This window comes from Lytechinus pictus, chromosome 6 (genome assembly GCF_037042905.1).
Source record: "Lytechinus pictus isolate F3 Inbred chromosome 6, Lp3.0, whole genome shotgun sequence".
NCBI lineage: Eukaryota > Metazoa > Echinodermata > Echinoidea > Temnopleuroida > Toxopneustidae > Lytechinus > Lytechinus pictus.
Window position 1 is genome coordinate 21,734,001 of NC_087250.1, and position 23,105 is coordinate 21,757,105.

At 38.0% G+C, this 23,105-nt stretch overlaps 1 protein-coding gene across 1 annotated transcript; it reads right to left on the reverse strand.

Annotated features, from left to right (window-relative positions):
* Positions 1 to 1,810: 1,810 nt before the first annotated feature.
* Positions 1,811 to 21,633, reverse strand: LOC129263683 (inactive hydroxysteroid dehydrogenase-like protein 1). Its single transcript, XM_064101187.1, has 7 exons — positions 21,399 to 21,633; positions 13,226 to 13,348; positions 11,844 to 11,954; positions 10,338 to 10,438; positions 8,509 to 8,625; positions 6,193 to 6,420; positions 1,811 to 4,863 (listed from the first exon to the last, which is right to left on the reverse strand). The coding sequence occupies exons 1-7, from the start codon at positions 21,610 to 21,612 to the stop codon at positions 4,687 to 4,689; spliced, it is 1,071 nt and encodes a 356-aa protein (XP_063957257.1). The 5' UTR covers positions 21,613 to 21,633; the 3' UTR covers positions 1,811 to 4,686.
* Positions 21,634 to 23,105: the final 1,472 nt, after the last annotated feature.

Sequence of the window (23,105 nt, forward strand, 5' to 3'; positions counted from 1 at the left end):
AAAAAGATGTGAATAAAAAGAGAAAAATCCAACAAGCATGACACTGAAAATTTCATCAAAATCGGATGTAAAATAAGAAAGTTATGACATTTTAAAGTTTTGCTTAATTTCACAATTTAACAGTTATATTAGGAGTGGGCTATACATAGGTCAAAAATACTTTTTTTGTCATTTTAATATGGCAACAGTTTTTAGTTATTCCTTGTAATGTATCTCAACATGAAATGACAATATTTTTTGTCTCGGTGTGCCGGGCCAAAATCCAAAATTGCCGCCAAAACCCCCCCAAATCACAGTTTTGGCCATATCTTCTTTATTTGGTGGTCTTTTTCTCTGGTTTTGGTGTCCATTCATATGTTTTGGGGGGCAGGCAATTTGTTTTACCTGAAATGAGTACTTAAAAACCATTATTTGTAGAGTTAAACTGTGATTTTACCTAAATTTACACATTTTTAGACCCGTTTTTCAGCCAAAAATTAGGTTTCATCATCTTGTGGTTCTTGGATATTGGACGATACGAGTTCCACAATAGCAAGTAGTTTCATATAGCTATATTGCTCTTATTCCTCTACTTTGGGTTTTACGGATATTTGCGAAAAATAATTTTAAAAAATGTTATTCATCCATAGGGGCTATACAGTATACATTGTATTGTACATACATACTGCACTGCATACATGTATGTCCATGCATGGACCACCATGACAAGGTCTGTATATAATAAACTATAGTGTCATAGAAATGAGCTATTGAGAAATTGAAGATACTGTATGATTTGTCTGAGAAATTGAAGACATGTTTTGTAAATTATGCTCATTCAGGGGGTGGAGAGAGGAAAATATCATTAACAATGGATTATAGTCAACCCCACATTATGGCACTTACACTGGGGCTATTATGGTAACTTTGCCATCCAATGGTAACTTGCATGGGATCCTTGATTCTGATTGGTCGTTGATCAGCATTACCATGGTATCTACCTGACCCCATAAACATAGGGTTAGACCACCAGGTAAAAACAAGCCTCCTAATGAAGAAGATATGGCTAAAAATGTGATGTACGTACATGTATGTGATGTATGTACATGTACATGATGCTTATGTGAAATTTATGTTTATCATCGGGTTACATCATGTGCATCAGCTAACAAGCAATCAAATTCACAAGTCACAATCTAATTCTACACCTCAGGAGCTCACTACTATAACACTATAGTTTATATACAGGACTTGTTATGTCATGCTGGTCAATGCATGGATATATGCAGTGTACAGTAGTATGTACAGTACATTGTATACTGTACAGCCCCTATGGATAAATGACATTTTATTTTATTTGATAAGATGTAGGCCCTATTTCACAAATATCCGCCAACCCAATTTAGAGGAATAAAAGCAATATAGCTATATAAAGCTGCTTACTACTGGTCAACTAGTATCATCTGATATCTAAGAACCACGAGACGATGGAACCTAATTTTGGGCTGAAAAAAAGGGTCTAAAAATTGGTAAATTTAAGTAAAATCACCTCTTAACTCTACAAATGGTTTAAAAGTACTACTTTTAAGAAAAACAAATTGCCTGCCCCCAAAAACATATGAATAGACACCAAAACCAGAGAAAAGACCACCAAATAAAGAAGTTGTGGCCAAAATTGTAATTTTGGGGGGTTTTGGCGGCCATTTTGGATTTTGGCCCGGCACACTTTTTTCTCGGACCTGAGACAAAAAATATTGTCATTTCATGTTGAGATAAGGTAAAAGGAATACAAAAAAACTGTTAACACAGTAAAACCAAAAATCACCCATTTATAGCCCACTCCTAGTTATATGCACATCCTGGTCGGTATGCAAATGAGGAAAGTGATAACATCACTCACTCATATCTTATTATATGAAATATTTTAATTTTCTCCTCATTGTCCTGTGAAACAAAGTTTTATTTCTCCCTGAACACGTTGAATTACCATTGCTTAACATTTTATGGTTCAGTCAAGTTGGTCCTTATTGTCAAATCTGCAAAAATTGAAATAATGTATAATTAAAACAAGAAAAAACAAAAGACATATTGAGTGAGGGACATCATCGATTCTCTCATTTGCATGTGACTAAATTGTGCATATAACTATTTTGTGAAAAATAAGCGAAACTTTAAACTGTCATATTTTTCTTATTTTACATCTGATTTTGATGAAATTTTCAGCATTATGCTTGTCTGATTTTTCTCTTTTGATTCAAATCAACATTTTTCTGAGGTGGACTTGACCTTTAATATGAAGTTAGTGGAGAAAACTAATTATTACGATTGTTGAATTTCATTGTACGAATGTGCGAAATTGCAACATCAGCATGCAAAGGGTTACATGTAATTCTTACTGAAAACCTGAACAAGAACATTTCAGTATTCTGGGGAGGAAATCAGTATTTTCAAAGAAATACCGTAGGACAACACATAAAACTGTAACTTTATAAATCAGTATTCTTCTCAATTTTCAGTACTACATACAGAAAATCAGGGCCCCAGTCTTACAAAGAGTTATGATTGATCTAATCGATCGTAGCTCTATGGAATCCATCAGTGTCATATTTTTTTCCACAGGAAATTTGTAAAATGTCCTTTTGTACACAAAGGAGAACACACCAAATTGTCAAGAAACCGATGAATTCATGTAATTTACGTCATATCTAAAAAACATTTTGAACGTTCATGCATTCTAGATGTTGACGTTGCTGGCCATCCATAGTTGAGATTGATCCTATCGATCGCAACTCTTTGAAAGACAAGGCCTAGAACTATAGAAAGCCAGCAATCCCCACACCGAAAATGCATAGGTCAGTCCAAAATATTCTCTAAATATGATTCATATTCATGCATGCATCGTTGACTTGATAATTCAATATGTTCCTCTTTATTGTCAAATGGACATCGTGAATATTTCATTTATGAATAATTCTGACCTCTATGGCTTTCCATAGTTCATCGGATCGATCATAACGCTGTGTAAGATGGGGCCAAGGTATGGCATTTAAGTATCCGTACCATTACACATTGGCATCAATCTGTGACGTCATACTATTCAATTGGGGGGGGGATGAAACAACAGATCGCCCCCCTGCTATTACTATACATGCTTGTAAAAATATTGATCTTTAGCTTGAATATTCCACCATTCTATATAACAAATGATACACAGGTTTGTTCGTGCATCAGTAGGTTTTGTGAGCATAAGGTAACTATGGAACTGTTAAACCCATAAGGCTGCGCCTCATGGTTTTAGACAACATGTAGTTTCCATAGTTACCGCTTGCTCACTAGTCCTACTGATGCACGAACAAACCTGTGTATTATTTTTTTATAGAATGGTGGAATATTTAAGCTAAAAATCAATATCTTTATAACCATGCATAATAATAGTGATACTAATCCGCTTTTATATAGTACATTGGAATGACGTGTCTAAGCGCTTTACAGGTATGTTATTACCGCGGTCATTGGATTCAATCAGTCACTCCTGCACACAATGTGCGCACATCCTCCACTCCCTGGGTAGAATTCCAGTCAGTCGCCAGTGAGGCGCTCACAGTACTGGACAAGCTACAATGACTTTCACATCCTAGTGGGGTTCGGGTACCCATTCAGCACCTGGGTCGAAAGTGGCAAAGTGTGGATCAACGCCTTGCCAAAGGACGCCAGACCTCGGATGGAATTCGAACACACGACCCTCTGTTTACAAGGCGAGAGTCAAAACCAGTACACCACAGCTCCTACGTAATTACCGATGCATTACTGGCCATGCATCAGGTACATGTAACTTTGCCACGCATAAGCAATTACCGGACGTATAGCAAATTTACCAGATGCTGGCTGGCCATGCAATGGTACATGTAATTACTTATGCATGATACCCATTCCATAATATTACTTTACAGATGCTCGTCGTTGTTACAGACTTTCAGCAATTGATATTTTGCCTGAAAGCCTCCCACTGGCGCCCGAGGTAGATAACAATCCACAGAATTTAAATTGTGCCATATTTCTGTTCAAAATAGTCAAAGGCTCATCCAATCAAAGTTAGTTACCACTACACATCTGCTGAAATAAGTGAGTTTGAGGGTTGATTTTAAGAGTTCAATGTCAATTTTACCGAGCAAAGAAGTCATACAAGTAACATATAAACTGAGAGAACTGGCATTTTTTCATTGCTCCACTACGAGGAAAAAAAGGTTTCTCAACTGGAAAGTCCCTCAACGTCAAACTGGCTTGTTTGTTGATTCAGCCATTGGCATGTAGCTTGAAAGCCTGACACTAGTGCCAGAGTTTTCTTAAATATAAGTAAAATAATAGTGCATGCATGCAGTTTTCCATTGCTCTACTATGAGTAAAAAAATGATTATCGATTGAAGAGTCCCTGAACGTCAAATTGGCTTGCCTGCTGATTCAGCTGTTAGCATTTAAAGTATCCTGCCACTCGTCCCAGAGTTTGATCTCATACAAGAACCGTGTGCACATGCAGTGTTTCATCACTACGAATAGAACAAGGAGCAACGTCAAACTGGCTTGTCTGCTTGCCTGAAATCCTGTTACTAGTGCCCGAGTTTTCTTAAATACAAGTAAAATAACAATGCAGTTTCTCATTGCTCCACTACGAGTAATAAAAAAGCTTATCAACTAGAAAGTCCCTGAACGTCAAACAGGCTTGCTTGCTGAATCGACGGTAGGAGATTTCCCTGCTAACCTGCCCCTCGAGCTGGACTTCACCACCTTCAGCTTCCTCCTGACCTCGTATTGCCGTCTGAGGGCGCTGTTTAGAATGTTTGCGCCCCACAACCAGACGTCCCTGGGAATCTGCCTCGCAATCCATGACTAACGAGGAGAGAGATGGAGAAAGGTAGAGAGAGAGAGGAATTGAGAGGGAGAGAGGAAAGAGAGAGATCAATTACTAGGGGTAGATTCTTTCAGTTTATAACTTTACGGTTACAGATATTAAAATTATGCTAATTATGGTAACTACAAGGCTCAACAATCGGCATTAAACTAAGAATAAGGGTTTGTTGGACAGTTAACCCATAGCCTGCTGCAACCGGACAATTCCTGAAATAAAGTCTATGGGAATCTCATAGATTCAGTAGTTAATAGGTTAATCTTGTAACCACATTTTACCTTTACTAAAATTGAATGCCACTCCAATTCCAATCCAATTATTCGTCCCGAAGTGAGATGCCCTCTTTGTAGAGAGTAACATTTGGATTGAAATACATTGAGTAGGGATGCCAATTGGAATTGATCAGAGGGCCTGAAAATCACCTAGAATACAATATTTTGTACACAAAAATGCTAAAGCTATGGCCTGAAAATAAAGTGCCAGAGCCTGAATTCAGGCTTTTGCCTGAAAACTGACATCCCTGATTGAGTTAGACCACAGATCATTGTATTTCAAATTTACATGTACTCAGAAAAAATTTGGTTCTTTGGTTATAGCTAAAGCGAATATGGGACTGAAAGAGGCATAAACACCAGAGGAGGGGGGGGGGGGTACTCATATCTGAACTGAAGTTGATAGGGGCTTAAGAACTAGAATGGTGTTCTGCAAATGAGGGCGCTTAGGAAACTGGAATTTAACATGAAATGGGGGTCCTCGAGAACAGACAGCTAAAATGAGGGGCCCTAGAACAGGGAAGTTAATTAAGGATATGCTTGGGAACTACGAGCAAGGCGTGAATAGGGAGGGGGTCACTGCCATTATATGTGAAAGCCCCCACCCCTTCCCTCTGGGTAAATCTGGTAAATTGCCAATTCCTTTAAGGTCAACTCGTCCACTCATCACATAGTCTACCTTCATTTATTTCAATAACAATCTGTCCATCAACATTTCATCTAAAAACCATTTGGTCCAATCATCACTTTGTCTAATCAACAGCTCGTCTATGACCCTTTTGTCTCATAAACAGTTGGTCCAATATCCATTTTATTTTCATTCATTTCGCCCAATCAACACTTAGTCCGATTAGACCAAATCCTATATGGACTAAATGGCAATTGGACCAACTGGTTATTAGACAAAATGGTATGTGGACAAAATGGCAATCAGACCGTGTGGATAGAGGATGAACTGATGGAAGACAAAATTATGATTGACAAGTTGGTAATTGGACGAATTAGATCAACTGAAAATAAACCGTTAAAGTCACATACCTGTACAGCATGAGGCCAGTACCCCGCTGTCCTGTTAGCAATGCCAATACTAGCTACTGCATTCTTAGCATAGACATCGGCCGATGGGATTAGAAAACGAGATCTGGGCATGGTCTCGCCGAAGTCAGCCATCTTGGTTGCTACGTACGACGGGAGGAGAGTCTGAACGATGATTCCATGATTTCTGTATTCGTACTCCAGCGCTTGGGAGAATACATCTAGGTATGTCTGTAATGATAATAATAAGGGTGATAATAATAACGATGCTAATAATAATAATGATAATAGCAATTACTATAACAATAATTATGATGACGAAGATGATGATGATGATGAATATCATATTTACAATTATCGTCTTCATCATCATCATTATTTTCATTATCATCATTATCACATTATCATTATTTCTATAATTATTATCATTACCTATACAAGGCATTTCAGCAGATAAATAAATATCGTATTTCGCTCGATACTATCAATCTGAGAACAAAGGGGTAAACATTTGCCATGTTGCCCCTCCGGGTTTTGCCCATAGGAATACTGCATAAAAACAGAGGGCAATATTGGCCATATTTCTGCTAGTGCAATTGCGCAGTAGGAGCCTATTGTGATTGCTAATTTCAGTATTTGCAAAATCTAGTTGGAACCAGCTTGTGAACCAATACATTGTAGATAATGCACGGCGCAACCAGTGCATACGCATTCCGAGCTAATCAAACAAAGTGCAAGATTTTTGTGTTAAGTGTATGTGTGCGCCATGCATGATGCGCTGCTGCGCGGTAACAATAAACCCTATCTAACCGGGGTATTTTGGGAGATCATGGCTGGGGGGGGGGGGGGCATGAGATCTCGGCAGTCGATCGCGCCAAAAATTGGCACGCAGGTTGTCTGAGACATAATCTACATAATTGCATAGTAATATATTTCATGCAAATTGCTATTCAGTGATTATGCTAATTTATGCATTATAAGTATGCAAAATCATACTTTTTCCTCTAACTCCCTAAATAAAGGTCCAAATGTTCTAATTTTTGGTATACAAACTCTTTATGGTGTTCTCAGCAAATGTACGTGGAAAAAAATTGCGATATCCGATCAATTGTGCATGTATTATATTGTTTTTTGCAATTTCTTATGTATTTCTTCGTTTTTTGGACCATTTGTTTTTCATTATTTTTTGATGAACTTTGTCGGGGACTGTTTTGAGATCATAAACAGCATAAAGTAAATCCATTAAGACCAGCAAAACTAAAAATAATCAGATTTATGATTTTTGGTTGAAACACAAATTGTATTGACTTTGTACATAAAATCATGTTTTTGAAAATTTTTTGGTCTGACATGCACTTACAAAATGTTATGTAATTATAAACCGCGTACCTGGGCGTAGCAAAATTGGTCTCAAATGCGCAAGTCTTGAAAACAAAGTCAGCGAGCAGCGCGTTTGAAAGAGTTTGCCCGGTGAATTTATTGCCCGAATTGTCGAGCCCCCCCCCCCCCCCCCCCCCCCCCCCGCCTAGATAGGGTAAAGTCCCAATCGCTTAGCAAGGATTGCAGCTAGTTTGTGAATATATCAGAAGTAGTAAGCAAATTGTTCTAAATAATAGCTTGAATTACAAATTATACAGCTGTAGGTAATAATAATAATATTGACTGGCTATATTTTCGGGAAACATTGTATATATTGTGCTTAAAAGAACCATATTGCCCTCGTCTAAAGACTCAGGCCAATATGGTTCTGTTGCTCCTTGCGAGTAACATATTTGAAGTTCCCCTCAAGGCCAGTCAATATTATACAATTATTATCATTGTCTTCGTCATTATCATCATCAGTAGTAGTAGTAGTAGTAGTAGTAGTAGTAGTAGTAGTAGTATGAATAAATATTCCTACACCCTAATAACACCCCTCCCCTACCGGTGAGCTTGGATGAATAGATATTCCTACCCTCTATTGGCACCCTCCCTAATCCCTTTTTTCTCACCTCACATGCAGAGTATATGGCAAGCTGTGGACTAGGATTATCCTATCCCCTAGTGAAACCATCCCTAATCCCCATTTCCCACCTAACATGCTGAGTATGGGGCTAGAGTTGAGCTTGGATGAATAGATATACTTACCCCCTAATGACAAACCTCCCAAATCTCTTTTTTCTCACCTTACACGCTGAGTATAGGGTGAGATGTGAGCTACATGTAGGATTATCCTATCCCCTAGTGAAATCCCCCTAATCCCCATTTCCCACCTAACATGCTGAGTATGGGGCAAGCTGTGGTCTAAGATTATCCTACCCCCTAATCCCCATTTCTCACCTTACATGCCGAGTATAGGGCTAGCTGTGGGCTAGGATGAATAGAAGTTCCTGAAGAGACATTAACCACCACTCCGCGTCGCCTCGCTACCATCTGAGGTAGAACAAGCTTGGTCATCTTCATAAAGGAGAACAAAACGGAAGAAATGTTTTACTTTAATATGCAAAACTTATCAGTAGAACTAAGCAGACACCTCTCAGTTCATAATGATTATCAATAAGTACAATTTTTTGCAGCTTAGTAAAAAACAATATTAATGGTAGAGTAAATGAGGTATAATGTCATATTTTCTCTATGACGTGTCATAAATGTCTTTCCATGTGCTAATAATTGTTCGATTTCAAGAAAGTCTTTTAGGAAAGAGCTGCACTAAACATTTATATTTTGTGAGTATGATTTTTTTGCAACTTCTTTGGAAAAAAAATCTTCAGGGTAAAAATCCATGAGGTATAATGTCATATAGGGACAGTGATTTTCCGTTTCAAAAAATTGCCTTTTCCGTTTCAGAAAATCTCAAATTCCGTTTCAGCATGTCAGAAAACGGAAATTCCGTTGATTAGCAAAATCACAACACGCACACTCGCACTGGTCAAAATTAGTATCTGCTACTGTACCAACAACACAATAAAATCCGTTCTAATCGGATCTATGCGGGTGCATAAAATATTTTTACACACCCATTTTGCATGTATACATCCTCACCTTTCATATTATTAGCATTATTTCACGGTGAAATGATATTTCATCGATAATTTGGGGGGTTTTTGGACATCGTTATCATCAGTCAACGGCTTTTGCCAATCCGCCATCTTGGATTTTAAGACCACGATATCGTGCTGTTACATCTTCAAACGTAGAGGGCAGCAACACACGACCGTGTACATGTAGTTGAACGATATATGTGTGTGCATGTGAAGCCCAACCCGGCCGGCCGCGCCGGGTACGGCTACGGTGCGGGGTACAATCGAGTGTGCTGATGTCGAGTGCAGTCACGATGTGTGAATTGTCATGATAGTAGCGAAGTGAGATCGTGTTTTCTGGGGGTTTTGGGCCATTTAATATTCTCATTTTGTTGTGATTTTGGAGTAATTTCTGTTGCTATTCTGTGTACTTTGAGGGAAAATACATTTTCCGTGATTTTCCGTTTGAAATGCCACTTTCCGTTTCAAAAGGCCCTTTCCGTGAATTCCGTCCGTTTTCCGCGATCGCGGAAAATCACTGTCCCTAGTCATATATTCTTTATGTGTTAATACTGTCTTCTCTGTGTTAATTGTTTGAGTTCTAGAAAACGTTTTGAGGAAGAAGGGCACTAAAAATTAGTTTTGTATAGGGTGTACTCACTACTATTTAATATGTCGCTGTAAGAGATGATATACTATTATCTTTTAAAACCAACTTTTATTCTTTGAATTGGCAACAATGTTATTTCAATTCAATGGATGCATTTCATTTCTTTTTTTATTTCATAAGAGTGGGTGATATTTGCACACAATAATTTCATTTTAATCTCCCCATTTAATTTGTACTTATTTCATATTTCATATAATAAAATCCAAACTAAAAAGTGAGTGTGTGAGGTCATCACTTCCCTCATTCAGATACTGACCAGGATGTGTACAAAGTACTACATAACTCATAGGAGAAAATAAGAAAAACTTTAAAATGTCATAACTTTTTTCTTTACTTTGCATCCTATTTTGATGACATTCCAGAGTTATGTTTGCTTGATTTGTCTCTATTTATCCAAATCAATTATTTGTTGGGAGTATGCTTGAATTCTAAAGTAAGATTGGATACAAATTTAAGTAAATAATAAGGAATGTAATTACCATGGTAGCAGCTCCAATATTGATATTAATTAGTTGTCTTATACGATCGACATCCATCTCAAGAAATAGTTGAGGAAAATCCATTGCACCGACGTTATTAACTGTAAAGCAAGTAATGAGATAAAAACATGAGATACAATACAAGAGCTGCCCAAATATATCAACTGATTAGTTGTCTTGTATGTTCCGCATTGATCTCAAGAAATAGTTGAGGCAAAATTCATAGCACCGTTTTCAAATGTGAAGTGAGTTTTGAGATAAAAGCATGAAAGTTAAGAGAAGATCCACGGATCATAAGTTGACATGGCGATGATTAATTTCTTAGAAATACCAGTCATATGATAATTCAATGAGCCCAAGCTTACTTGGCATAAAATAGTGAGTATGTGATATCATCAACCTAACATATGAATAGACCAGCAGGTCTTTATTAGATTTCAAAGACAAGTAAATAATTCTTTTTTACCAAAGAATTGCGGGCACGTCATGGTCTAGTGGTTCTGACTCTCGCCTTTCAAACAGAGGGTCATGGGTTAGAATCCTAACGATGGCATGTTTTCCTTCAGCAAGAAATGTATCCGCACTGTGCTGCAGGTGAGGTGAATGGGTACCCGGCAGGATTAATTCCTTGTATGCACTGAGCGCCAGTGATGGTAGCTCGAGCTAAAGCCGGGGTAACAATAGCAGCCCTTTGTATCCTCAGGCAAAAGGAGCTTTATAAATACAGCTATTATTATTATTATTAAAGATACCTGTAGATTTGGATGTCTTTTAATTTCTTTCAAAGACAGGTAAAGGAGGTATTTTTCTAAGATATGCCTCTGCACGTCTTGATCTGAGAAAGCCTATTGATTTTGAAGACACTTAAGTAGATACCTGTAGTTCTGTATGTCTTGAATCAGTGGGTTATCAGCTCTCATGAGGAATGGATATTATTTGGTAAACCCAGACTTTGCATTGCCAACCTGTAACAGAGACATCTTTAGGTGAAAGCAAACTCAGTGTAACACCAAGAAATTTTCGTTTCAACCATGACGGATTTGCCTCGAGCAATTGTCTGGCCAGGGGACGTGAATGTACTGACTTTGTGTGATTTATATTCAACAGGCATGATATTCCCCTCTGAAAAATAGCCAAGGGTTGCTAAGTCACCGTCGAAGTCTGAGGCGCCCGGTAGGGTTACAAGCTTTGCATAGTAAAGAAATCGAAAGTGATTTTTCAAGGTGAGTCTGTATGATAGTTTTATCATTTGACTTAAAAAAGCAGTAAAAAAAAAACAGCATGAGAATGTTCTTGGGCAAAGGATTCCACGTAAAAAAAAAAATAATTTGTCTTTTTTTTTAATAACAAAAGAAAGAAATCTGGAAAAAATAATTAAAAAAATCGGAATTACGATTTTAATCGGGAGAATATCATGCCTGATTTAAAGAGTTTCAAATTCCACATGAAAGCTGACGCCCCACTGACTTTAATGTGATTCCAAAGAGATGACAAGGAAATACTTACCTAAGATACCTATCTGCATGTCTTGTAGTTTAGTAGAGATGTCATCATATATCTCAGATCCGAGGCTGAAGTCTGCTTTGATCACATGAGTCTTGACACCATAGAAAGACTCTAGATACAAAATAAAAATTTTTCAACAAAAGTTTTAACCCTAAATAGAATGGGCTATTTTGACGCCTAAGAAGAGTGGTGGGAGCTGATTCAGCCCCCCCTTATGATCTCGGCCGTTGATTGCGCGATCGGGACGAAAATTGGCACGCGCGTTAGCCATGGCATTATCTACAAAACTATAATATCAAATTCTGTGAAAAATCTCATTGCTCATTAATTATGCTAATTTATGGGTAAAATCATAAGTTTGCTCTAACTAATAAAATAATGCCCCTAAAATGCTAGTTTTTGTTTCACATACTCTAGATAGGCATCTGATCAAATTTATTTTTCAAAAACTTCAACATCACATTTATTTTCTTATGTATTCTATTGTTTTCTAAATTTCTTATGTATTTCTTAGTTTTTTGAATTTTTGTTTTTTATTGTTTTTTCAATGGAAATTGTCGGGGACTTTATTTTGACCATAAACAAGATAAAATTAATTGATTTTAAGCAGTAAAAGGAAAAAGAATGATACATTTTATGAATTTTGGCTAATTTACTATTTGCATTGGATTTGTACACAAATTCACATTTTTGAGTAATTTTGGGCCTGCATGCACTTACAAAATGTTGCGTAATTTTGGAGCCGCGTACCCGGGGGTCACAATTTTGGTCTCAAAAGTTGCGCGAGACTTGAAAGTAAAAAGTCAGAGAGCGATGCGGTCAAGAAAATTTGAGTGGCGGATTATCGCGAAAAATGTCGAGGGGGGGGGGGCTGAATCAGCCCCCCCAGTCTTCTTAGGGTTAAAAGGGTATGCGGAAGTATGGTATTCCTTGCATGCCTGGATGTTAAGAATAATAAAATCATAATTTTGATTTGAACCAAGCCCTGTTGTCGGTGTAAAGTCAAAATCAGCTTCAAGTCACAGCCGATGATATCAATATGATTTGAGTTTGAATTTGGCTTATAATACTGAATTTTGATTCAGTAGTCCTACCACTGTATTCCGAACCTCTGATCTCTAACATTTTATTGGTTGGAATGTTCATAACAAATGTTTTTATAATTTATTTGAAATATGAAACACATCGAGTCGAATAGTGTGCACCGAGCTTCGGATGTGGGTCAGAATAATAATAAAGGGATTTCATTCACATCAAGAATATTGCAATCATTGAGAATGCTTTGTGCTACATGCAGGCTTTGAGATGAAATTACAACAGATTATCTATGGGAGAAAATGTGTGCAAATCAACTCTGATTACCAATTTGAGGAGGGTCTTACCAATCTCTGTAGCTACCTTCTTGAGTTTCTCAGCAGAGCGACTAATGAGAATGATATTCACACCATTACGAGCAAGCTCCTTGGCATAAGCCTTACCAATCCCATCTGTAGAACCTGTTACAACTGATGAGGTAAAGAGAGGTAACAAAACAGAGGCCTGTTATTGAAGTTCTAAATTTGACCAAGGCCTGTTGCATAAATGTTACCATTACTGGTAACTTGCATGGAATCCTTGATTTTGATTGGCTGTTGATCAGTTTTCCCATGGTAGTTACCACTGGATGGCAAAGTTACCATAATGGTAACTTTATTAATACAATGGGGCCCTAGTACGATTCAAGTGATTTTACACCTTCTTGTGGAAAAGGATACACTCTAGATTTCCATCTGTCGTTCACAAAGTTGCTCGTAGCTTACAAACAGGTTTAAGAAACATCCACTTAAAATGTCATTTCCATATTTGTACCATGTGCATCAAATTATACTTATAATTTTGTCTGACTTATTTGCAATCCAAAACTTCCCATGGTTTGTCAAGAGACAAGACTCATGACAGACAATAATTTTTTTTACTATCTTTTGAAATTAAAAGCAGATTAGTAAAAAGATTCATGGCTTATCTTTAATGATTCATTATATTGATTTTAAAACAAAAGATATATAACATCAAGGTCATCATTAATATTTGTGATTACATGAAGATGAGGACAGCTTGGTCTGGCCCTGGGGGGCTAATGCCGAAAGCACAGATTCCAAGTTCCAGCAAATATTCACCTTCTTTTGTTTGAGCTCTGGCCTCTGCCACTGCTGAAATACCAGTTGCGCATAAATTCAGCCTTTACTCTCAGCAATAACATGACCATGATAACATCAAATTCCATGCTATTCACTAAAGTTTTTGATCCATTTAATATGGCATGTTTTAATAGATTGGATAGTATTATCTTTACTTAGTTAGATTAAAAAATCCTAACAAAAATGATCAATGCAATGAATAAATATGAATCACACAAAAAAAAGCACAAGTGAAAAAAAAAACACACACACTTGGTGACTTGCACAAAACCTATCGTGGTTGATGCATGGGGTGGGGGCTTGGACAATGTTAGAGTTGGAGCTTGTTTTATGAATGATTTATAAAGGGAAAGAGTTCCATATGCACCCCCCCCCCCCCACCAAAAATAACAAAATTTTTTTGAGACTTCCAGGCTGTTCACTTCAGATTTTTCTATCATTTTTTTACTGTTGGCACCTTAGTTGGGACTCGAACTCACCTCGTTTTATCTGCAGTCAAGACCTGTTCCCGCTATGCTAGAGAGAAGCGCTGACACTACAAGGGGTATTTTAATGATTATCAGTCAATCAGTCAACTAGTCTTCACTAACAGACCCTTTACTGACTTAATAAACCGATGTCTATGGATTAAAGTTTAAACACACTAGAGCCTGCTCGAAATTTGACGGAATAAAGCCATATTTTGGTATGTATTTCCACTTCCCCATCATATACATGTATGTTCTGTATTGGGTTACCGTTAGATTAGACCAATAGCTTCGGTCTCTGTTATGTTGGTTGTTCCGCTGAACCCCGTTGGCTCCACTCACCAAATACAGAGACCGAATTTCTAGCTCGATCTGTATAGGGGACTCAATCAAAGGCCATATGTTTATGTATTATTAAAGTGCGGATAAGACAGGGAACTGAAGTTGTGCGACAGCTGAAGTAAGTCAATGTTTTTTCCCCTATTAAGCTTTTTTTTCCTGTTTTGGCGCATTTCAGGCCAAAACGGAATAATAATCTAGACTTTATTTTGGTACAGTTCTTTTTATATATTTTTATGAAATAAAGACAAAAATCAATGAACCCCGTCGGGGGGATTTTGCATTGTTAACCCCCTTATGGTGGCTGCACGATAGCGAGCTGTCTGTGTACGAGGAGAAATGTTTAAAAAAATGTTTAAAAACTCCTTGAAACAGACGGCTGCCAGCTGTCTGAATGAAACTTAACGTAAATCAAGTTTAACCAGGACAGAAAAGAATAATTAAGAGCAAAATAATTTTTGAAAAAAAAAAAAAATCGGGCAAGCAGTTTTTTCTATCGGGCAAGCAAATTTTTTTATCACTTGCCCTGTCGGGCAAGTGATGAAAAAAAAATTTGTAGAGGCCTGCTTAACATTAGAAATATTATTCTGAACATTCTCCATGTTTTTATTTTCAATTTTAGTGGGGGGTGCATATGGAACTCTTCAGTGGCGTAACAGGCGGGGAGGAGGCAAGCTGCCTCCCCTGGCGGAGTTCAACGGAAAAAAAAAACGGGAAAGGGGAAAGGAAAGGGAACTAAGAAAAAAAATAAAAAAGGAAAACGGAAAGAAAATGGGAAAAGGAAGGAAATAAGAACATGGGAGAAAGAACAATTCTCCCTGATATACAAATACATTAGCATGAATAGGGAAATAAATTAAAGATGACAAAAAGGCAAACAAAAGCGGGAAATGAAGGTAGAATGGAATGAGCCAAAATCTAAATTGGAAAATAAAGAAAAGGGACAAGATAACACTAACGGGCTGCCGAGGATTGAAGATAACGATCGGGAAGAAAGATGGATGTTATATAGCATAATGTCATATGAAAGTCTATCATAAACTTGCTAAATCTCCAAAGCTACCGGGAGCTCTGTCCAAGAGTCAAGACCCCGTGCAGTGGGTGCTCTTCATCTGTAACCTTTAACCCTAACTAGGCTGGGCTTTTTTGGCTGTTCTGTGGCCGGGGGGGGGGGGGGGGGGGGGGTTGATTCAACCCCCCCCTGAGATCTCGGCTGCCGATCGCGCGAGCGCCGCAATAATTTGCACGCTGGTAGTGTGCGATGTAATCTACAAGGCTGTATGGTAAAATTTTCCAAAATAATGAGATTTTATTTTATATGAATTAATTATGCTAATTTATGCATAAATCATACTTTTTGCTCTAATTCACTAAATAAAGCTCCTAGAATGCTAATTTTTGGTAACAATATTCTTTGTAGCATTCTTAACAATTGCAATCGAAAAAAACTTTGGTTTGGAAATCAATTTCTTATGTATTTTATTGTTTTATGAATTTCTTATGTATTTCATTGTTTTTCAACCTTTTGTTTTTCTTTGTTTTTTTCACTAGATTTATTGCACAACCTTTTTGAAGCATAATTATGCCAAAATTAATTGATTTCAGCTGTTAAAAGCAAAAATAATCATATCTTTATGAATAAGATGAGAAAACTCAATTTGCATTGACTTTGTACACAAAATCATGTTTTGGAACAATTTTTGGTCTGACATGCACTTACAAAATGTTGCGTAATTTCGGAACCGCGTACCCGGGCATCGCAAATTTGGTCTGAAAAGATGCGCGAGACTTAAAAGTATAAACTCTGAGAGTGGCGCGGTAAAAAAATTTCGCACGGCGAAATGATCGCAGAAAATGATGGGGGGGGGGTTGATTCAACCCCCCCCCCGGTCAGTTTAGGGTTAAAGGGCTCTATAACGGGCCCCTATGTGGACCCTTCCTGCATTAAGCCTTGTGTTGAAGCACTAGCCTACGGGGGGGGGGGGTCCACAGCCAAGGGGAAATAAAAGAAAATATAGGAGGCAGCAAAATGAGATGAATGAAAAAAAATATACGACACAATATTTTCTATGATGTAAAAATCTATCACATAATTAGAATTTCAATTTTCATTTCAAAAGGCAATTCTTTTTGTGGCTCGCTTCGCTCGCTGACGACGTTTTACAAATTTTCCCACATTTGCTATGGTGTGCCCCTAAAAAAATTTGGATGATAACGGTACACAACTGCATTGAATTTGTGTTGTGTGAAAGCTATATAAAAATACACGCAATTTGATTAAAATTAGTGGCCATCTGTAAGGTTTAAAATGGCTTTAATATCAAGAGTAATGCACTGCTGTATGGATGATTTTGGACTATGGCCCCCAAAAGATCTACAACCAAACAAAAAAAGGAGGAAAGAAAGAAAAGAAAAAGTGCAGATCTATTATATTTTTTTGAAGATTACGTCAAAATCTATCTTCATGTTAGATTCTCATGAAAAGGTGATTTTTTTTTATCTCGCTCGCTTCGATCGGGACTTATATTAAGCTACTTCTTGCCACAGGCGCCATACTGGGCCCCTCGAGCATTTAGAGCTTTGCCCTGATGTGCACAATCATGATAAAAATCCTGTTCACTGTGGCGTACAGTGAAATATTATGATATCTTTTTAACATTCTTAATAATATTATGTCAAAATCTAGTAGGGCCTAGTAGTATCACGATCACAAAATTCGATTTTTGCTATAAAAATATCAAATTTTTTGCTCGCTCGCATTTATTTATTTTTTTGCCCGATACACCATATCAACCCTCTAAAATTGTTTCCTAGACCTGTCCTAGTGACGCCATTGCCTGTTCCATGAATCTGACCGGGATATTAATTTTACTTTTTTAGCTCTTGCCCGCCCCACTCCTAGTACCAATGAGGTCCAAACATTACATGTATGGACCTCATAGGCGACATAAGTGATAAAACCGGTTAGACATTGCCGTTTCTATTTGCACCCAAGAACTTTGGCAAATGTACGCCTTAATACATAGTGGATGGTAACAATTTAGGTATTAATTAGTTTTAAACATGATAAGGAAACTTCTACGACATTTGAAATTTAATGGATTGAGGTTAAACTTACATTTTCAGTCTTTTTTCTTGAATTCTTGGTGAGCGTTCCAAACGCTGTGGGGACTGATCAACTACGATGTGATTCACGTACTGGTCAGCTGATCGGTCAGGTGATCGGTTGGTTATCTTTTTGTCAGACGTTCATAATTTATATTACAATATATCAATCTTCAGTATCTTGATTTCAAGCATCAGTATTGCAGGGAAAAGTCATTATCGATTGGAATCAATGGCAGATCGGGGGGGGGGGGGGTTGAGCATTTCTGGCCCGTTCCACCTTTTGAGATTCATAGTCAATATTTTGGATGTAAAAAAAAAAATGACGTTCGTACAAAGTTAATTCCCCCCCCCCCCCCCCACCTCCTTATGAGAATCACAGCAATATTTGTAATGGGGATATTTTGTTCATATTCTTTGCTCTTTTTTGTCCTTTTCTTTTTTGCTTCCCAAATTTATTTTACTTTGAACATATGACTTTCTATATTTAATGACAAACTTTTTTAGGGGGGTGGGGGCTTGCCAAATATAACGCGCGACAAGATGACCTTCTTTTTTTAGTGACAACTTTTTTTTTATTTGTCAAATTTTACGAGAGACAAAATGACCTTCGATCATTATTAATTAAACCTTTTTTTTGGAGGGTAGGGGGCTCGCCAAATAGTGACACACTTTTTTTTGTAAAATGTTATGCAAGAAAAAATGATCTTTAATCATTATCAGCTACCTTTCATTTTTTTTTTAGGGGGGGGGGGCTTGTCAAATTTTACGTGGGACAAATGGAACAAAATGGCCTTCAATCATTTTTAGTTAAAACCTTTTTTTGGGAGGGGGGCTTGCCAAATATTTCACAAACAAAATGAACTTCAATTTTAGTGACCATCTTTTTATTACTTTTAAAATTTCACGCAGGACAAAATGACCTTCACTTTTTTTTAATGGTATGTTATATCGAGATTTTTTACCTGACTGCTAAAAAAGCACGAATGCCTGTGAGCAAGCAACCAGGGGACCAACGGCTTAAGGTCCTCTCCGAGGGACCTGGTAATGAGGATAAGCCTTAAGGGCACTAGCGCACCACTTGGGAATCGAACCCGGGTCACCGGAATCCGAAACCCCTGCTCTACCGACTGAGCCATCGCGCCTCCGATATGTTAAACTTGGGGGGGGGGGGAGGCTTGCCAAATATTACACGGACAAAATGAGTCTTTTATTTTTAGTAACCATCTTTTCTTTTTCCTTGTCAAATCTTACGCCAGACAAAATGACAATTTTTCTGTGATAACCTTTTTTGGGGGGGTTGTCAAATTTTACTTGAGAAATTGCACCCCCCTACTTTGGAAAATCGAAGATTAAGATCATGAGTATATATAGCCTACATCTCAGAGGCATAAACAGATGGGGGCATGGCTGGCCATCCCCCGAGTGGATTTCACCTGAAAAAAAAACATAGGAGCAACGGAAGGAAGAAAGAAAGAAAAATGAAAGAAAGAACGAAAGGAAATTTAAAAAGGAAAGTAATGTGAGAACAAATAATCCGGGGGGGGGGGGCTACTCAGATAATAAAAAAATCTGCCATCTGTAATTAAATTGGATTAGTTAATATCCAGAGGTCCCAGGGCTACCAACATACATGTAGCGCGGGCAGTGCATGGCGTACCTAGGATTTTCCACAGGGGGGCAAAATCGGCCGCCAAAAAATTTGACAAGCAAAAAAAAAGGAAAAAAAGGCTCTTCAATGAAAAAGGTCTTCAATCGTACCAGAAAAAATTTGACAAGCAAAAAAAAAGTCTTCAAGCTCGCCAGGGGGGGCAAAATAGGTATTCAAGCTCGTCGGGGGGGGGGGGGGCAAAATAGGTTTTCAAGCTCGTCAGGGGGGCCGGGGGGCAGAGATATGTAATTTGCATGGGTTTGTGACTCATCGGGGGGGGGGGGGCAGACTGCCCCCCCCCCCTAGGTACGCTAGTGCTCGGGACTTACATTACGTAACTTTTATCTTCCACATGCGACATGTACTATGCCCCCTCTTATATACCCCTGTTATGCCCCTGCACAGACTCGTCTACATTGATTTCGATATTTAAGCGTCATTATAAAATTATAGCAAAAAGAACGCCTTGATTAAAGGCCATTACCCCAAGAGACTCGCGAGCGTCATGTGACAACTCGCCCTGGATTTGCACGTACAGGATCCTATGGCGACAAAATCCATCGCAAGAGTTGGCCAGAAGAGGCGATGAAAACACAAAATTTGGAAAGAAAAGAACCCGTGAGTACCCGTTTTACATTATAATTATGAAATTAGTATATAATTGATAACATAGACCTAAATTTAGGCCGTAATTTTGATTAATTTGCTGGAAATTCAAGGCCAAAACGTACCCGTCTGGCGTCGACTTTTCCAACACGCGTTGGAATAGCGGTGTAGCCCCAGAGTGGCCCGCCCTCATAGCATATATACGAACCTCGTACTACTACTAGGGTGTCTGAAGCCACACTGAACAGTGTCAGCATAAAACAGGCTGATTTAGGGGAAAATCTGGCACATTTTTTCGGGGAAGTTCAGGCTACTAGAAAAATGTGATCTGAATTTATTATTAACTTGTGTTTGGCATGTATGGAAAGAGAAAATTCAGGGGCTTCTTTTGACAGTAAGGACAAGTTTATATGATCATTTTAAATAAGGATTTAGAGATAAATTGCAAACCCTTATTTTTGTGTGTGTTGAGATTGCCATTTCTCCATGCGTTTTCTATGGGAAAATGAAATTTCCGTTTTGCACAATTTTTTTCACTTTGTCGCAATTTTTCATTGTGATCTGGTTTCCAAATCTTTATAAAAATCATATCATCAGAAAGAGCATAAAAATTCCTATTAGGCACTTTATGGACAAGTTTTTGGCATTAATAATAAATTTATAACAGCTCTCGGAAGCCAAAAATTTGGATTTGTGTGTGTCCATTTCCTAACTACACAGTCTATGGCAGAGAAATGCTGAAAATTTACCTAATTTCATTCTTCTTTTTTGCAGCCAATAATTGGATTTTTTTCAAAAATGTTACATTTCTGTCAGTCTGAAGGTCATTTCTCTTCAAATTCACAAAGAAAATGTGATATTTTCTTGAAATAAGAAAAATATTTTTTTTCTCCAGACACCCTACTACTACTAGTGTGAGTGGCCCGCCGGCCGCCGCCCTGGCCCTCGACCCATTTTTTACGCCACTGTAGAACCCTTGCCAATTTAAGTTAAAACTAGCAATGACAAAATCAATCTTATAAAAAATTAAACTTTATAACGACGGTTATCGGATTCCACTAGCTCCGCGGCCTTCGGCGCCTCGGCTCGGCAATCGCAATTCGCATCGCCAACGGCGCTCCGCGGACATGCATGGCGGAGGCAGCTCAGATCGCGGAGCTTGATCTAATCTAGGCCTACACAAAAATGAATGTACGGGACTGCACTGTACCTGCCCACTCTCCAAATTCTCTGACAAAATCTCGTTTTGGTTTCAGCTTGGGATAAAAATGCATCCTAACCACATACTGCACCCTATAGCACGTAATAATGGCCTTCTTCGTCACATAATATGCACCGATCAAGGACAGAACATCCGAGTAAACATGAAAACTGTTTGAAATTTGACGGAGGAGAAAGTCAAAACTGTCCACCGTTTCAGCCATGTTCACATGATACAACTTGTACGAGGGGGGCCGGCCGACCGCGCGCCGCCGCGCCGGCGCCGCGCCGCGAGGTGGGGCGGAGCGTTCAGGGCACACATGAGTATTACAGACCCCCATTGACTCACGTGTTAAATCATAGCCCATCAAAAAATCATCAAAAATCAATCCCTCGATAGATTTTGCTTTAATTCTCTGACATTAGTCACAATTAACTGTACATTAAGACCTGATATGTTAATCGGGTACTTGCCCGGCTCAATCAAAAGTTAAGTGGCCTGAAATAAGACTAACCATAATTTCGGCCAGTTCATCGCCAGAAAAACCCGAACTGCATTGTGGGTAATAATAATTAAAATGAAATACAAAAATGCAGTCTAGCCTCCCCAAAGGCCTTAATTATGAAAGAGTATGAACATGACATTGTTTCTATCATTTATATTTTGATATACAAACATTTTGTCCATTTTTAATGAATTATTTTAATCAATAAAGTCATGTGATCTTTACTTACGCCTGTCCGACATGCTTTGCGCGCGGTTGAATTACTCTCATGTGCCCTATACTGAGGGTCGAACAAAGAAAAGTTGAATATTTTGGTCTCAAAAGAAAGAATGGGTTCTCCTGAATAGATTGATACCTTGCATTCAATACCTATTCTGACTAAACGCGTTAAAAGAAAAGAAAACGTCTCATTAGACGCCCCTCATTTTAATGTAAAAATACAGTGTTCCATTCATATAATTTGTGCGCTTCCTATAGGCTATGGTAATGCAGCTACAAGTTATACTTGTTTGATGTCCATCGATGGGCTAAAATATATATTGTGTGGAGTTAAAACTTCTTGTTAGCATGTTTAATTTTGTTCGAAGTGATTTATTACCTTCTTTATTCGCATAAAAATAAACAAAGTAAATAAAAGAAAATGGATAACAAACAAAGAGTGTAAGCAATTCCACGGTGCTCATATCGCCTCTCTTCCTCATTATAACTCACAAGCTGGAGGGGGGGGGGTGCTATAGATATATACCATCAACCCCGCCCTGCTTACAAGACAGGAGGATGAGGTATGTACCCCGACTCAGCTCCCCCCCCCCCTCGCGTAGCTTTCAACGAAGTGAATAGTATTTAAGTGCGCAATCCACATCTGACTGAGACAAGTTTATGTATTTTAATGTTTTGTTCATCTTTCTTTCTCGGCGTGCTCTAAACACTAAAATTGGGAATCCTTGATGATAATTAGTAGTTATTTATCATTTTTAAATCCTACTTATTTCATTTCACCCCCTCAAACCAACCAGATCTGATCTCCTGTTGGCAGTAGAAACTCGTATTTCTGCATGATAAATGATAATAAGCATTGAATATGCATTTGAAAGCGTCATTTCATCATAGTAAGCGATAAATGCACTAAATGCCGAGTTATATACCGATCAACTGTTGTCAAACATAACATATTTCATTGTATAAAACTGTTTAAAGCATTCCATCACTGA

Coding starts and splice junctions, on each gene's coding strand:
- LOC129263683 (XM_064101187.1), bottom strand. CDS start 21,612: ATGGCTGAAACGGTGGACAGTTTTGACTTTCTCCTCCGTCAAATTTCA. Junction 11,955..13,225: donor GAAGGTAGCTACAGAGATTG/GTAAGACCCTCC, acceptor TTTTGTATCTAG/AGTCTTTCTATGGTGTCAAG. Junction 4,864..6,192: donor ACTGGCCTCATGCTGTACAG/GTATGTGACTTT, acceptor TCTCCTCGTTAG/TCATGGATTGCGAGGCAGAT.